Here is an 18,329-nt window from a genome sequence, read left to right as displayed (position 1 = left end):
GTCGTTACGTCACGTCTCTTCGTCCAATCACCTTTCGGTCGTGACGTCACGCCGGCGCGACTTGCTCCCACTTTGCTCCTCCCTTACGTCACTCGCACGCGACGGAAGGAATCCGACGGAGAGGGAGCGGAGGGCGAAGAGCGACCCGGAGGCCGTGGGAGAGAGACTGTGGGAGAGAGACCGTGGGAGAGAGACTGTGGGTGAGAGACCGTGGGTGAGAGACTGTGGGAGAGAGACTGTGGGTGAGAGACTGGGAGAGAGAGACCGTGGGAGAGAGGCCGTGGGAGAGAGACTGTGAGGGAGACTCTGGGAGAGACTGTGAGTAATAGAGAGGGAGAGATCGTGGGAGAGAGATCGTGGGTGAGAGACTCTGGGAGAGAGACTCTGGGAGAGAGACCGTGGGAGAGAGACTGTGGGAGAGAGACTGTGGGAGAGAGACTGTGGGAGAGAGACTGTGGGTGAGAGACCGTGGGAGAGAGACTTGTGGAGAGACTGAGTAATAGAGAGGGAGAGACCGATGGAGGCCGTGGGGGAGGCCCTGGGAGATTGTGAGAGGTAGGTCGTGAGAGGGAGATTGCGACAAGGAGATCGTGAGTGCAAGATCATCAGAGGGAGATCGTGAGAGGGAGATTGTGAGAGGGAGATTGTGAGAGGGAGATTTTGAGAGGGAAATCGTGAGAGGGAGATCGTGAGAGGGAGATCGTGAGCAGCACCTTGTGAGTAGAGAGACCGTGATATAGAGAATGTGGGAGGCATCGCGAGGGAAAAATCGTGAGCAGAGAGAGATTTGAAACTTGCAGGCCGGCCCTGCTTGCGATCCATCGTGGGTGTAACCGGCAGGCTGAATCACAGTGTGAGGAGCTCACAAATACTTGAAAGTTCTAGACACGGTCCCTATCCTTGGCGAGCTCCTCTAAGGCTACGTTGACTGGGTCGTGTAGCTCGCATGCCCAGCCACCGGACGTCCAAGCAGCTTCTGTTGGGCTGGATAGAGGGGGGCTAAACGGGCGCGGTACGGGCTGGGGATGAGATGGCGCTGATGCGGTACGGGAGGATGTGGAGCTGAGTGGACTTGACGATGACTGGTACCAGCGGTGTCAACATCGGCCTCTGTGGAGAAGGAGGCTCGTGAAGGACGCTGCTACTGGGCAGTTGGAGGCAGTCCCCCTCCAGCAACAACGGAGAGCAGAGGAGCGACGCTCACAACAACGAGCAGAGCGCTGGACGATTAAAATGCACACATTTTGCACAGTAGGAGGCACAGGTGGTGCAGCTGCCAGTCATCTCAGTCAGAATCAGAATGTTTATTTAGACTGCAGGAGGAGGAATCCGATGAGCTGTCAAGCTCTTTTCCACATATCCAGTATGGCCATGGGGAGTCAGCGATTTACAACGGCAAACACACGATACACACACACACACGATACACACAAACACACGAAACACACAAACACGATAGGAGTGCAAAATACAACAAAAGGTAAGTAAGTCGCTAAATGGAAATTGTTTAAGTCCGATCTATCAAGATTGGGAAAGGCAGCAAAAACATAAAAGTAGCCAACCGCGCTAAACGGAGGTGCAGGGGAAGAGCAACAAATTAAACACAACAACAAGCAGCAGTTCTAAAGAAATGAGTTTGTCAATCTTGATGATTTAAAAGTGCATCGTAGCGCCCAGTGGCTTCCTCATACCAGAGAGGAAGAGCGTTCCAGACGTCCACCACAAGCAGCAACAGCATCTGAAAGTTCCATGCGACGCAGCGACGACCACTGCCTTTGTTCTACAGTTAGTAACCGGTGTCCGTGGTTTCTAGCTTCATGCCTTGTTTGCGATACTTCACAGGGGTGGGGCGAGGGAGATTAATTTTCCTTCGTGTGCCTCACTCTTTGCCCCAGTGCCAGGACGGGAACGATGAACGAGGGAGGAGAGATGAAGATCTACTGCCCGATCTGCAACTGGGTGGTGATCAGCCTGCCCGCCCTGGAGGACCACATGACGAAGCACAAGGGCCTAACCAAATCCGTGCTGTATCAGTGCCCCCACTGCCCGTACAGCACGGACGAAGCGGCCATGCTGATCGGCCACCAGAGGAGCCACGCCGACGAGAAGCTCTACAAGTGCTGGGTGTGCGATGAAGTTTTCGCGAATTCAGGAGACTTCTGCTCCCATCAGAGCATGCACATCAATCGGGCACGACGCAGGAAGTCGATCGTCCCACCGCCAGGAGACGTCTCACCAGATGAGAGAATCCGCGCGGTCGAGAGGCCCTACCACTGCAACGTCTGCGGGGAGGACTTCACTCAGTCGCACCACCTCCTCAACCACCAGAGGATCCACACGAACGAGAAGCCGTACGCGTGCACCGTGTGCGGCAAGGCGTTCGTGCGCTCGGACAACCTCGTCATCCACACTCGGGTCCACACGGGCGAGAAGCCGTACAAGTGCGCCACTTGCGGCAAGGCATTCAACCAGTCGACAGCGCTCCTCAACCACAAGAGGACCCACACGGGCGAGAAGCCCTACGGGTGCGCGGTGTGCGGGAAGCGATTCGCCCAGTCGAGGGTTCTCGTCAAACATGAGAGGACCCACACGGGCGAGAAGCCCTACGGGTGCGCCACGTGCGGCAAGTCCTTCGCCCAGTCGGGTACCCTGGGCATCCACAAGCGCACCCACACGGGCGAGAGGCCGTACACGTGCGACGTGTGCGGCAGGTCGTTCACGCACTTGGGCACCCTCCACGTACACAAGAGGACGCACGCGGGCGAGAGGCCCTTCACGTGCCCCACGCGCGGGAAGGCCTCCGCCGAGGCAAGGAGCCTCCGGGCGTGCCGGCAGGCCCGCGCGGGCTCAAGCGCGACGACGCCGCCGGCCCGTCCCCCCCTACTCCGCCGCCGTGCCCGCAGTAGAGCCAGGCTCCACGAGAGCGTGACTGCCCCTGGGGAGGTCGTGGCGAGCCTCGGGGACAAGGGTCCCGTAGCGACCCCCTCGGCGACCCCCTCGGCGACCCCTTCGGCGACCCCCTCGGCATCGCTAACATCAGAACACGGAGAGACCCTCAGCTTCGAGACGTGGCCAGGGGTGAAGGTGGAATGCGAAGGTGAAGATCCTTCCGTCTCCCTGCCGATCGTGAAACGGGAGCGCGGAGGGATCGCCAGTTCCGAGACTTGGCCAGGGGTGAAGGTAGAACTGGGGGGGGAGGATTTTTCAGTTCCCCTCTCGATCGTGAAGCAGGAACGGAAAGAAAGCCCCGGCTGTGAGACGCGGCTGGGGTGAAGGTGGCACACTGGAGGCTGAGTCTCTGCTTTGGGAACGAATGTTGAGGTCTACGTGGGAAGAGTGAAGGAGGAGGCTCCAAGCAAGCATGTCGAGTGAGAGTGAGTCCTCGACTGGGACCTTTGCTAAGTTGGTGGCACGGGTAGAGGATGTGTACTACACAGAGGGGGCAGGTCTCGTGGAACGGAGATTAAATTCTCGAGAAGCTGACCGAGAGAGAGAAATGTTGAGAAAATGACGCGCGATACATCGGCCGATCGAAAGCACGAGCTTAATATCTTTAATTATATTTACGAGATGTTCAGAGTTTTTGATGAAGAGGTCCTACCGATGTTGGGCTGTATTTGTTTTATTACGTAGTGTTAATTTGTATTTGGCAGAGCCTATTGTACTATGATTCTACATGGGACACCAGGTTTGTGAATCATTGGTAGCCATGAAGTCTTGATGTTTTTGATGCCCTTGGTTTGATCAGGTATTGCTCTTCTTTGTGTAGCCGGTATTGGTTTAATGTAAATGAACCACAAGTCCAATTGTGAAGGAAAGTAATAATGAACATGGATTAAGCCCATAGGGTCACGTTAGTGCACAGTAGGCCACGCCCACCAGTAGAGTAATCAATTCAGGGTACAGGGCACCTATTCAGATTCGGGTGGACGCCATACAGATGCACGAATGCTCCTCAGAAGATCACTTTGAAATAAAGAGTTGCAGTCACACAATCCTCTGGTGTCCCCTGCTGGTGGAGTCATCCGATTCTCAGAAGGAGGGCAGAACACAACACAGAGTATCCACTCATCGCCTCCGAACTCATCTACTATTGTTGGGTTTTTTGTACTTATTAACCGGCCTGTCCCCTCGTAACGAACACGGGAGGAGAGGGATAGGGCGGGCCGGTTACACTTGGTGTCGTGATTCTTTTCCTTATCAGCCATTGTCATTTGGCTGCCGAGGTTGTGTTGCAGGCATGTGGGTATCTGACCACAGATACAATTTGGTATTTCCCCTGGCGCAGTCCGTGGCCTCCATTTAAAATTGGAATCATCGAGAGTATTCTATACTAGCTTTACTACCCGGCTTTGCCCAAGACTTGGATTCTTGTCTTGGATGAATACACGGACTGCGCGGAGGGTGGGGGGGGGGGGATGCATGACGTCACCAGGCACACTGCGTAATGCTGCCGCATGCAGGTGACATCACAGATGTGACATCACAGATGTGACATCACAGATATCACCGCTTACTTGCCGTGTAAAATATATCCATTATTGCGCCCCCCCCTCCCCAAAATATGTCTATTGTTATACTTTTTGCATTGTGTACAGTCTGGAAGCTGCCCACATGCCCAAATTTCAACTTTGTTGCGTGTCGGGAACTATGCAAAACATTTCGAACAGACACATTCACAAATTTCCCTTTTATATATATATAGACTAGCTTTACTACCCAGCTTCGCCTGGGACTTGGATTCACCACGCCCGGCCGCCTTTGGCGCCCCAGTGGCGATGTTCACACACCACACCAGTTACTCGTTTGAGGCTGAGTCGACCTAGGGGAGGCCCAGGACCGGTTCAAATAATCGTCACCGGTGGTGGCCATGAGCGGGAATCGAACTCGGGTCGCCGGGTTCGTAGCGCAGCGTAGCGCTAACCACTACACTACCGCTCCCCCCACACATACACGCACGCGCGTCCATAGGTACACATACACACAACTTTCAGGGTGCGTGCGGTAGTAAACGACTGAAATAATGAAGCAATGCTGCGCGAAGAACGCCTTAGACCTGCAACACATTTCTATGGCACTTTACTCGCGTGACGCTTCCGCATGCGGGTGACATGACAGATGTGACGTCACAGCTCACTTGCCGTGCAAAATATATGCATTATTGCGCCCCCCCCCCCCCCCCAAATAATACAAAAGTCATTTTTTATAATTTTTGCATGATGTACAGTCTGGAAAGTACCCACATGCCAAATTTAAAGTTTGTGGCATTTCGGGAAGTATGCTAAACATTTTGAACAGACACATTCACATATTTCCCTTTTATATGTATAGATGAATAATGCGCTCTACCTAGCATTTACCTGTTATAAACCTTTTTCATGTGTAGTACCCCAGTAATTACCTTGTAATCTGGTAATGTGTATGAGGTAAGGGTAAAAGGTAGGGTAAAGGCAGGCTGGTTGCTTTTGATCTTTTACCTTACCTTGCTAAAGGGTAAAAGTAAGGGTAGAGTGATTGTATTGTGGTAAGGTAAAAGGTAGGGTAAAGGGAGGCTCGTTGTTTTTACCTTACCTTGCCGAGGCCTAAATCACACGAAATCGCTAATTAAACTAATTGAAAGTTGACGTATGTGAAAAAGGAATAGCGCTTGCTCACCGCGGGGCTTACGGCGTGGTACCTGGCTATTTTATTTTTACGTAAACTCCATCGTTGGAGAGCCAAGCACGCGACCACACACAAACCCACACACATTTTTTTACTTTTTTATATATATAGATAGCCCTGTGAGCCATGCAGCTCTTAACTCGGGTGCAACCGCAACAAACAAAAACATGAACAAAGAACATCTTAAAGTGACTACGCACAACAGAAAAATCCAGGAAAAAACAGCAAAGTCTTCCAGAAAAAAACACCGTATATCAGCGCTGTGTGCAAAAATCCCAGTGGGATGCAAGTCAAACAATAACAACCATAAGGCAATTTAGATTAAAGTTATCAGGCTAACTCTGCACTTCAACAAACAAACGTGGCTAAACCATGTTTTCGAAATCACCAAAATAAAGCTCTAAAAATAATGTAACATTGATCATAGGAACTGTGATTCAAATTTTACAATAAACGATATACATAACATGTACGACCAAACTTTGCAGCCATAGCTTGCAGCATGAGTCACTCCATAACAGCAGGAATATCAGCAGGAGTATCAACAATTTCCAATGCACCTTTAAAGATCAGTACACTTTAATCAAAACTCAAGATCTTCCTTTGCAGCTGTCGGGGCCGCTGCCCCCCCCGACTCCTCCGTCGTGATCGAGCTACTGCTCCCGGACGGCTCTGTCGGGTGCGGGCTGCCGCCCCCCAATTCCTCGCTCCCCTGTACCCCCGACTTTGCTGCTGCCCCCCGCGTATTCATGATTCAATTGGTGGAACTGACCGCTTTACGCTTCCGATTGGAGGGGGACACTCCGCCCCGATTTAAAGGTCGTTTAAACAGCCGCGCGTGTACGCGAACACCAGGTGCTCTCCCGAACAGTTGGATGTAATTTTCCGTACGCCCCCGCGACCTGACCCACGACACTCGACCCTCCTTTCCGCGCTCACAGAGACCGCTCGACACGGTGTATACTCTCCTGACGATTTATTATCCGCAAATAAACAAACTAAACTGTGTGTGTCAGTGCGGACCAGCAGGACAGGTCTAACCTATCTCTCTACTGCCTGATACTTAATTGGCCTGTCCGTTCTCTATTCTCTCTCAGAATTTTGCCCCTTTTGTCTTACCGCTCTTCCTTGTACTTACGGTCCGACCTCGCAGTGATGTAGGTCGCGGAAAGATGATGCTGTAAACGGAATCTGGCTGTTCTCTGCCCCGTCTCACGGACGTGCGAGTAACAGTGAGGTGACGACTCGTCGATCCCTCCCCCCTGTTGATCCCCAGCGAAAACGGCCCTGTGCTTCCCCAAAGCGTCCCTTTTTATGCTCGCTTCAAAGCCCCCGCGCCGCCGTCCCGTTGGCCTCTTATCCAATCCGATCACCTCCCCTCTCTGACGCTCCACCCCCCCACTGTTTAGCCAAGTGCACCGACTCAATAAGCGAGCCGGTGCCGCATCATCGCCGCCAATCCGCGGTTAAGCCATGGTGCATCATGGGTAGAGACGCCAATCCGCGGTGCATCACGGGTAGAGACGTTTAATCCGTGGTGCATCATGGGTGGAGACGTTAACCCGTGGTGCATCACGGGCTGAGACGTTTAACCCGCGCTGCCCCGCTCCCCACCTGTCTGCTGGTCCGTGTGTGTCTTGGGCATCTCCTCACTGCGGATCTCAGTGAGTTCGCCGTGGTCATTTAATTTTAAGTTAAGCCACAGCGCCGCAGTGCCATTTGGCCTGGGGGCGGGGGGGGCCTGCCAATTCCCTGACCCTGAGAAACCGTGGAGCACCCCCACGAGGGGGCCTCTCAGGTAAAAACTCAGGGCAGGTGCCCCCCCTCCCCACGAGGCCCGACGTGAGTGTGTGTGTGTGTTTATGTTGGGGGGGGGGGGTGGCAGGGAGAGCGCTGTGACGGGAGCCGGGTGGCTTCTCGGTCGCAGCAGCACAGCGACGGCCCCGGTTTCGACGGAGCGGCTTCGCTGTTGTGGCACCACACAGCGGTCATCCGTTGTACGTTGCTAAATTTTGTTTCATATTACGTACCGCATACATATGTTACTGTGTTACTATGTACTTATCTATATATATAAAAGGGAAATTTGTGAATGTGTGTGTCTGTTTGAAATGTTTAGAATACTTCCCAACAATGCAACAAACTTAAAATTTGGCATGTGGGTAGCTTCCAGACTGTACACAATGCAAAAAGTATAAAAATAGACTTTTGTATTTTGGGGCAGTGTTGAGTCTATGGGTAGTGTTGAGTCAATGGGCAGTGTTGAGTCTATGGGTAGTGTTGAGTCTATGGGTCGTGTTAAGTCTATGAGTAGTGTTAAGTCTATGGGTAGTGTTGAGTTTCAATTTTGCAGACACAACGCCACGCCCTCGTTGCGCGTGACGTCATATCTCGTCGCCCCCACCACAGATCGTGACATCTCTTCGCCCCACCCCCCACCGGCCATTACGTCAATGTCACTTAGCCCCCCACTTTTCGTGACGTAACTTCTCATGCCCCCCACCCGACCGGTCCTGAAGTCACGTCTGTTCGTTGCCCACCGGTCGCATCGTCACGTCTGCTATAGACCGCCTTGTGGGAAGGATGTTGAAGCTGCATCGGCACTGAGAGAGCTTTTTGGGGGCCTCCCTAAAGGTGAAATAATTTTAGTGGGTGATCTAAATGGAATTGGCTAAACCCGCCGGCCGTGGCCACAAATTTTACAGATGAATTTAACTTGTTTCAATTAATAAATGTCCCCACAAGACCCCAACCTAAAAAATCCGGGACAGTCAACTCTGCTTGACGTCCTATTGACAAATGCCCCTCACAATTTCGCACTGACTGGTGTTCTGGGTAATAACCTTAGTGATCACTCCTTCATTTTTGGTGTGAGATCATCAGTCAGACCCAAAGCCCCCCCTAAAATTGTTGAGAAGCACTCTTTGAGGCACTTCAGCACTCAGGCATTTACAAATGATGTGCTTCACTCGGATATTGATAAGGTCTGTGATATCCCCAACCTGACTATGGCTTGGGAGACTTTCAGGTACACGTTTCTCCAAATTCTTAACAAACATGCTCCGTTGGTTAGATTTAAAACTAAAGGCAACCGCCCACCATGGTATGATCCTTTGATTACAAAGCTCATGAAAACTAGGGACAAGGCTTGGGCATGTGCTCAGAAAAGTAATTTGGTAAATGACTGGCTAGAATACAGGATTTTAAGGAATAGATGCGTAAAAAATACGGCATGCAAAAAATGCCTATTTTTCCTCCACTCTCCTGGAATCACATGGAAATGCCAGGATTTTTTGGAAAATAATCAAATCTATCGAAAAGGCATCCAAAACAGAAAATCTGCCCGTTAAGCTTCACCGAAATGGGGAATATTTTTCAGATCCCAAAAAAATAGTTGACAATTTTAACCTTCATTTTTCTGAAGCTGGTAATCTTTTTGATAATGTATTGGGAGTCACCCCTGCTCCTGCAAATTCCTACACCCCTGTCTAAACATTAAACGAATTTAGTTTCCAACCAATCCACGAAAGTAATGTTCTGAAACAACTGTCCTACCTCAAAGGGTCCTCCTCTACCGGAGCAGATAGTTTTCCCGTCTTTGCTCTACTAACTGTTGGTCACCTAATATACAAACCTATAGCCCATATTTTCAACCTGTCCATCAAAGAAGCATCAGTTCCTCTAGAATGGAAACCTTCCTATGTCCGTCCACTTAACAAAGGGGGCCCTAAAGATGATCCCAATAACTACCGACCTATCTCAATTTTGTCCCCATTGATGAAAATTTTTGAAAAATTATTGAACTACCAAATTAGCAGTTTTCTGTCCACCAACAATCTACTACATCTAAAACAATCTGGGTTCCGGAAAAAATACAGCACATCTGCTGCATTAGACTCTTTGAATCAAATTTACAATAGCCTTGGTAATAAGCAGTACTGTGCCTGTCTTTTTCTTGACCTGTCCGAAGCTTTTGATACAGTAGACCACAACACCCTGCTTAGTAAACTAAGTTGCCTCGGTTTTTCCGAGAACACAGTACAATGGTTAAAAAATGACCTCTTTTCTCGCACCCAAACTGTATTCACAGATGGTTGGAGGTCAAACAGTGTTAAGATAACAAAAGGGGTTCCACAGGGTTCCATCCTCGGCCCCCTCTTGTTCTCTCTTTATGTCAATGACTTGGGCACTGAACTGGATCATTCCAGGGTAAATCTTTTTGCAGATGACACGATACTGATTACTGCTGGCCGCTCTCCGGATGACGTGATTGCTAAGCTCCAGGGTGATTTCAACAAACTACAACATCAGCTAGTTTCTCTTAAACTAGTCCTGAATACCTCCAAAACCAAGGCGCTATGCTTCTCTCCGGGACTAAAGCAGGAAGTTATTTTTCCCCAATTACATTCCTTGAATAATTATCAAATAGAGCAAGTCAAGATCTATAAGTATCTTGGGGTCATCCTGGATTCAAAACTTAGTTTTGAAGATCACATTGATTATATTGGTAAAATGACAAAAATAAAAATTGGTTTTCTGTATCGACACAAGCACTGCTTCCCCCCAATGTTCCGTTTGGAATTGATAAAAGCTACCATACTGCCTCTACTTGACTACTGTGACATTGTGTATGAATCAGCCCCAAGTACTGTACTGAAGAAGCTTGATTCCATCTATCGCTCGGCCTTAAGATTTGCATTGAACTGCCCATATAGGACTCACCACTGTGATCTCTACATTGGGTCAAACTTAACTTCTCTTAATGTTCGACGGCTTGTGCACCAGATCTTATTTATTCACGATGTACTTACAAAAAATTCCGCAGACTACCTACTGGATCTCCTCTCTGTTTCAAAGAACAAATTTGACCTCAGGTCTTCGCTCATTTACCAGCTTCACATTCCCTATTGCCATACAAAAACTGGAGGAAGGGCCTTTGGTATTGATGCCCCCAGGGTCTGGAATGCTATTGCCAATAAACTGCAACTTGAATCACTACCTATGAGATCTTCACTCAAAACTACTCTAGAGGAGTTGTACAACCCTAGCTGCCACTGCTATTCAGTGGCCTAAAATATGGCTCTAGATTTTGGTGTTATAATTTATTTATGTAGTTTATTGTTAGAAATTCGGTCACAGTCCCTATGATCAGTGTTACATTGGATTTATTGCTTTTATTTTGGTGATTTCGAAAACTTTTTTTGTTTTGCCCATGTTTTTTGTTTATTGTAGTACGGAGTTAGACTGATGGCCTTTATCTTAGTTGTCTTGTGGTTGTTGTTGTTTGACTTGCATCCCACTGGGATTTTTGCACACAGCGTTGGTGTACGGTGCTATTTCAGGAATATTTTGATATTTTTTTTCCTGTATTTTCTGTTTGCACAGTCACATAATCACTTTAAGATGTTTTCTTGTTCGTGTTTTTTGTTTGTTGCGGTTGCACCCGATTCAAGAGCCGAATGGCTCACAGGGCTATACCAAATAAATGAACTATGAACTATGACTATGACCCACATCCCCCCACTAGTCGTGACATCATGTCTCTTAATCTAACCACCCACCTCACATGACGTCACGTCCCTTCGCCCCCCACCCTACCGGTCGTGACGTCACGCCAGCGTTGCTTGCTCCCAGTTTTCCTCCCCCCCACGTCACTCGCACGCGACGGAAGGAAGCCGACGGAGAGGGAGCGGAGGGCGAAGAGCGACCCGGAGACTGTGGGAGAGAGGCCGTGGGAGAGAGACCGTGGGTGAGAGACTCTGGGAGAGACTGTGGGAGAGAGACTCTGGGAGAGACTGTGAGTAATAGAGAGGGAGAGACCGTGGGAGAGAGACCGTGGGTGAGAGACTGTGGGAGAAACTGAGTAATAGAGAGGGAGAGACCGTGGGAGAGAGACCGTGGGTGAGAGACTGTGGGAGAAACTGAGTAATAGAAAGGGAGAGACCGTGGGAGAGAGACCGTGGGAAAGAGACCATGGGTGAGAGACCGTGAGAGAGACTGTGGGAGAGAGACTGTGGGAGAGACTGGGTAATAGAGAGGGAGAGACCGTGAGAGAGAGACCGTGGGAGAGAGACTGTGGGAGAGAGACCGTGGGTGAGAGACTGTGGGAGAGAGACAGTGGGTGAGAGACTGTGGGAGAGAGACTGTGGGAGAGAGACCGTGGGAGAGAGACCGTGGGAGAGAGACCGTGGGTGAGAGACAGTGGGTGAGAGACCGTGGGAGAGAGACCGTGGGAGAGAGACCGTGAGGGAGAGAGAGGGGGAGGTGGGGCAGATCGTGAGTGATCGTGGGAGACCGTGAGAGAGAGGGAGAGAGACCGTGGGAGAGAGGGAGATTGTGTTGAGAGGGAGATTTTGAGAGGGAGATTGTGAGAGAGAGATTGTGAGAGGAAGATCGTGAGAGGGAGATTGTGAGTGGGAGATTGTGAGAGGGAGATTGTGAGTGGGAGATTGTGAGAGGGAGATTGTGAGTGGGAGATCGTGAGATCGTCAGTGGGAGATTGTCAGAGGGAGATCGTGAGTGGGAGATTGTGAGAGGGAGATTGTGAGAGGGAGATCGTGAGTGGGAGATTGTCAGAGGGAGATTGTGAGAGGGAGATTGTGAGTGGGAGATTGTGAGAGGGAGATTGTGAGTGGGAGATTGTCAGAGGGAGATTGTGAGAGGGAGATCGTGAGAGGGAGATTGTGAGAGGGAGATCATGAGAGGGAGATTGTGAGTGGGAGATTGTCAGAGGGAGATCGTGAGTGGGAGATTGTGAGAGGGAGATCGTGAGAGGGAGATCGTGAGAGGGAGATTGTGAGAGGGAGATTGTGAGTGGGAGATTGTCAGAGGGAGATCGTGAGTGGGAGATTGTGAGAGGGAGATTGTGAGAGGGAGATCATGAGAGGGAGATCATGAGAGGGAGATCGTGAGAGGGAGATCGTGAGAGGGAGATTGTGAGAGGGAGATCGTGAGAGGGAGATTGTGAAAGGGAGATCTTGAGTTGAAGATCGTGAGTGGGAGATTGTGAGAGGGAGATTGTGAGTGGGAGATTGTGAGAGGGAGATCTTGAGAGGGAGATTGTGAGTGGGAGATTGTGAGAGGGAGATTGTGAGTGGGAGATCGTGAGAGGGAGATTGTGAGAGGGAGATTGTGAGTGGCAGATTGTGAGAGGGAGATTGTGAGAGAGAGATTGTGATAGACCATGGGAGACATCGCGAGGTACTCGCGAGAGACCATGAGAGATAGTCCGGTTTGAAACTTGCAGGCCAGCCCTACCTACGATCCATCGTGAGTTTAACCGGCAGGCTGAATCAAAGTGTGAGGAGCTCACAAATACTTGAAGGATCTGGACAGGGTCCCTAACTTTGGCGAGCTCCTCCAAGGCTACATTGGCTGGGTCATGTAGCTCGCATGCCCAGCCACCGCACGTCCAAGCAGCTTCTGTTTGGCCCGATAGAGGCGGGCTAAACGGGCGCGGTACGGGCTGGAGATGAGATGGCGCTGATGCGGTATGGGAGGATGTGGAGCTGAGTGGACTTGCCGATGACTGGTACCAGCGGTGTCAAGATCGCCTCTGTGGAGGAGGCTCGTGAAGGACGCTGCTACTGGGCAGTTGGAGGCAGTCCCCCTCCAGCAACAATGTAGGGCAGAGGAGCGATGTTCGCAACAACGAACAGAGCACCGGGTGACAAAAGCACCAAGTTAGCACAGTAGGGGGGCACAGGTGGATCTGCGAGTCATCTCAATCAGAATCTTTATTTAGACTGCAGGAGGAGGAATCCAATGAGCTATCAAGCTCTTTTCCACAGATATCCAGTATGGGCATGGAGAGTCAGCGATTTACAACGGCATACACACGATACACACAAACACACGATACACACACAAACACGACACACACACCGGATACACACACAAACACGATACACACAAACATGATACACACACACACGATACACACAAACACGATACACACAAACACGATACACACACACACGATACACACAAACACACGATACACACAAACACACGATACACACACAAACACACGATACACACAAACACACGATACACACAAACACACGATACACACAAACACACGATACACACACAAACACACGATACACACAAACACACGATACACACACACACACGATACACACAAACACACGATACACACAAACACACGATACACACACACATGATACACACAAACACACGATACACACAAACACGATACACACACAAACACACGATACACACAAACATACGATACACACAAACACACGACACACACACAAACACACGATACACACAAACACGTGACACACACAAACACACGATACACACACACGTGACACACACAAACACATGATCGGAGGGCAAAATAGAACTAAAGGTAAGCAAGTCGCAAAATGGAAATTAATTGTTTAAGTCCGATTTATCAAGATTGGGCAAGGCAGCAAAAACGTAACAACGGATCAGTAGCCAACTGCGCTAATCGGAGGTGCGAGGTAAGGACAACACAACAACAAGCGGCAGTTCTAAATGAATTAGTTTGTCAATCTTGGTGATGATTTAAAAGTGCATCGTAGCTCCCAGTGGCTTCCTCATACCAGAGAGGAAGAGCGTTCCAGACATCCGCCACAAGTAGCAGCAGCATCTGAAAGCGCCACGCAACGCAGCGGCGACCACTGCCTTTGTTCGGAGGTTAGCAACCGGTGTCCGTGGTTTCTAGCTTCACGACTTGTTTGCGATACTTCAGAGGGGCGGGGGAGATTAATTTTCCTTCCTTCGTGTGCCTCACTCTTTGCCCCAGTGCCAGGACGGGAACGATGAACGAGGGAGGAGAGATGAAGATCTACTGCCCGATCTGCAACTGGGTGGTGATCAGCCTGCCCGCCCTGGAGGACCACATGAAGCAGCACAGGCGCCGGACCGAGTCCGTGCTGTACCAGTGCCCCTACTGCCCGTACAGCACGGACAAAGCGGCCACTCTGATCGGCCACCAGAGGAGCCACGCCGACGAGAAGCCCTACAAGTGCTGGGTGTGCGATGAAGTTTTCGCGAATTCGGGAGACTACTGCTCCCATCAGAGCATGCACATGAAGCGGGCGCGACGCAGGAAGTCGATCGTCCCACTGCCAAGAGACGTCTCACCGGACAAGAGAATCCGCGCGGGCGAGAGGCCCTACCACTGCAACGTCTGCGGGGTGGACTTCACTCAGTCGCAACACCTCCTCAAACACCAGAGGATCCACACGAACGAAAAGCCGTACGCGTGCGCCGTGTGCGGCAAGGCGTTCGTGCACCCGAGCACCCTCGTCATCCACACTCGGGTCCACACGGGCGAGAAGCCGTACAAGTGCGCCACGTGCGGCAAGGCATACAGCCGATCGACGGCTCTCATCCACCACAAGAGGACCCACACGGGCGAGAAGCCCTACGGGTGCGCGGTGTGCGGGAAGCGATTTGCCCTGTCGAAAGTTCTCGTCAAACACGAGAGGACCCACACGGGCGAGAGGCCCTACGAGTGCACCACGTGCGGCAAGTCCTTCACCCAGTCGGGCACCCTGGGCATCCACAAGCGCACCCACACGGGCGAGAGGCCGTACACGTGCGACGTGTGCGGCAGGTCGTTCACGCACTTGGGCACCCTCCACGTGCACAAGAGGACACACGCGGGCGGGAGGCCCTTCACGTGCCCCACGCGCGGGAAGGCCTCCTCCGAGGCAGGGGGCCTCCGGGCGCACCGGCAGGCCTGCGCGGGCTCGAGCGCGTTGCCGCCGCCGGCCCGTCCCCCCCTCCTTCGCCGCCGCGCCTGCGAGAGGGCCGGGCTTCACGAGGGCGTGACTACCACTGGGGAGGTCGTGGCGAGCCTCGGGGGCGAGGGTCCCACAGCGACCCCCTCGGTGACCCCCTCGGTGACCCCCTCGGTGACCCCCTCGGCATCGCTGTCATCAGAACACAGAGAGACCCGCAGCTTCGAGACGTTGCCAGGGGTGAAGGTAGAATGCGACGGTGAAGATCCTTCCGCCTCCCTACCGATTGTGAAGCGGGAGCGCGGAGGGATCACCAGCTTCGAGACGTGGCCGGGGGTGAAGGTGGAATGTGACGGTGAAGATCCTTCCGCCTCCCTATTGATCGTGAAGCAGGAACAGGAAGAAAGCCCCGGCTGTGAGACGCGGCTGGGGTGAAGGTGGCACACTGGAGGCTGAGTCTCTGCTTTGGGAACGAATGTTGAGGTCTACGTGGGGACTGTGAAGGAGGAGGCTCCAAGCAAGCATTTCGAGCGAGAGCGAGTCCTCGACTGGGACCTTTGTTAATTTGGTAGCGCGGGTAGAGGATGTGTACTACACAGAGGGGGCAGGTCTAGTGGAGTGGAGATTTAAACACTCGAGAAGCTGACCGAGAGAGAGAAATGTTGAGAAAATGTTGCGCGATACATCGGCCGTTCTTAAGCGCGTCTGCACGACTATGAAGGTACACAACGTGGAGGCAATCATTTTTTGTTCTGTGAACAGATACACGTGAAGTGAAAACTACGTAGTAGACTCTTTGTTTTATTTTACCAGGTAAGGCCCAACACTGAGCCACATTGCTCTTTATCAGAAGCGACCTGGCCATCACAAATGATACCTCAACGAAGCGGCCTATCATCACGTGGATACTTATAGCAGTAACCACATGCTCTCAAACGCCTGGTGATGTTGATTCTAAATGTCGAGGCGGGGGGGTGGGGGGGGAGAAACTGGAGGACCCTGCTTGACGACCACCAAGGAGACGGAAGCGTCTTTGGCTCCACTTTCCACCTTAACTGCCTGGTGCACAATAATAATAGGGTTTTTCCTCTTTTTTCTGGCAACAAAACTGAAACCTTTTTACAAGGATTAATGTCTGCATTAACCACAATACCTGCAGATGGTCGAGCACCAATTGGGTCGAGGCTCAAAAGAAAACCGTCCCTTGGTGTGGACCAATCAGTGTCAAGGACAATGCATATATTATCATAGTATGTTTGTGCATTTTGTCTGCAGGTATTGTGGTTAATGCAGACATGAATCCTCGTAAAAAGGTTTCAGTTTTGTTGCCAGAAAAAAGGGGAAAAACCCTATTATTATATTTTGGTACTGGCAAAGGAGGTCTAATGATGCCTGGTGCACCTCGATGCTGGCGTCTTCTTCACGTTCTTCTTGTCGTACGGCTGCCGATGTAGATGCAGAGACCAACGACTAATTTCGCATTCACCAGGTGGTCTAGCCCAGATGATGCGTCAGGAGGAGCAGTAAGCGGAGGAGCGTAGCATACCGTACCATCGCTCGTCCGGTTTCTCGCAACGGGGAAGAGGCGCACCGAGTGACCCCTCCGCCCACCCCCTCCATGAGCTCCATCTGAATCGGGCCCCCCCCCCCTCCCATTCGTAACGTTGGACGGTTCGTAAGTCATAATAGGGTTTTTCCCCTTTTTTCTGGCAACAAAACTGAAACCTTTTTACGAGGATTCATGTTTACTGCATTAACCACAATACCTGCAGTCAAAATGCAAACAAAAAACATACTATGATAATGTATGCATTGTCCTTGAAACTGATTGGTCCACACCAAGGGACGGCTTTCTTTTGAGCCTCGACCCAATTGGTGCTCGACCAGATGGACCAATCAGTTTCAAGGACAATGCATATATTACCATAGTATGTTTTTTGTTTGCATTTTGACTGCAGGTATTGTGGTTAATGCAGACATGAATCCTCGTAAAAAGGTTACAGTTTTGTTGCCAGAAAAGAGGGGAAAAACCCTATTATTACATTTTGGTACTGGCAAAGGATGTCTAATGAGGTTCGTAAGTCGTGTACGGCGCCGTATTTAAATGCCTGCACGGTCGGTGTTGTGAAACGTGTTACGGTTCAACGCAACAAAAAGGGTGACGTACTTTTAACACCTCGTAAATTAAGAGGAAATGTCGTACATTTGCATGTAATACTGGACTGTAACATATACCGTACCGTAAATGTAACCTATTAACTTCATTTTTTGGCTGTCTGTATGTCTCACTGTGTCTGCGCCTTGTAATAATATTAACTGACAAACTATTGGGTTTACGTTTGAACAGAGTACACGATGAACGTTTGCTATTTGTTTTTGCCCTTGGTCCCATCTAAACTAAGAAAATCACTCTTTGTACAATGTACGATCATCTTGATAACTGAGCCGCGCCAAAGCACGCATCTGCTCATGTGGAACGCCGACTCGCAGTTCCCCCTAGCAACACAAACACAGTTGCTTAGCGACGACGGGAGGTTCTCCCGCGTTAAAGATTTGGTGGTCATATTGTTTACGAGAAAAAATGCCTCCAAAGAGAGTGGCAGCACTGTGGCACGCAAAACAAAGAATGCAGGAGCAGTACATTCATACAACTTAATAAAACAGGTCCCTGCAGGGTGGGCTGGTAGGACAAGTCTCTGCGCTGTCTATTGCTGATTTTACACCCAACAGCACGAGATTTCACTTCGTTAAAGTATTGAAAGGGGACAGACGGATGGACGGACACATTAATCTATTGCAGGCTGGTACACTCAGTTTACAACTTCGTTCCTACCAGTAAAATACTATCCATAATTGAGGTGTTCATGGGTTAGATCGCGTAAATATAAATGTGTCGTTAAACCCACCACCGCCAATTAGAAA

General features: G+C 50.7%; 2 protein-coding genes across 2 annotated transcripts in view; one reads left to right on the top strand and one right to left on the bottom strand.

Annotated features, from left to right (window-relative positions):
* The window catches only part of LOC116958653 (uncharacterized), a 55,060-nt gene that overhangs the window by 28,177 nt on the left and 8,554 nt on the right, over positions 1 to 18,329 (bottom strand). The window lies entirely within an intron of this gene.
* LOC116958652 (uncharacterized) lies at positions 221 to 17,684 on the top strand. The gene is made up of 4 exons (XM_076057294.1): positions 221 to 555; positions 1,896 to 3,270; positions 11,241 to 11,413; positions 14,465 to 17,684. The coding sequence occupies exons 1-4, from the start codon at positions 518 to 520 to the stop codon at positions 15,840 to 15,842; spliced, it is 2,964 nt and encodes a 987-aa protein (XP_075913409.1). The 5' UTR covers positions 221 to 517; the 3' UTR covers positions 15,843 to 17,684.

The sequence above is a fragment of the Petromyzon marinus genome, chromosome 80 (genome assembly GCF_048934315.1).
Source record: "Petromyzon marinus isolate PM22_M1 ecotype Great Lakes invasive population chromosome 80, UKy_Petmar_22M1.pri1.0, whole genome shotgun sequence".
NCBI lineage: Eukaryota > Metazoa > Chordata > Hyperoartia > Petromyzontiformes > Petromyzontidae > Petromyzon > Petromyzon marinus.
This window is presented reverse-complemented; position numbering and strand designations above follow the sequence as displayed.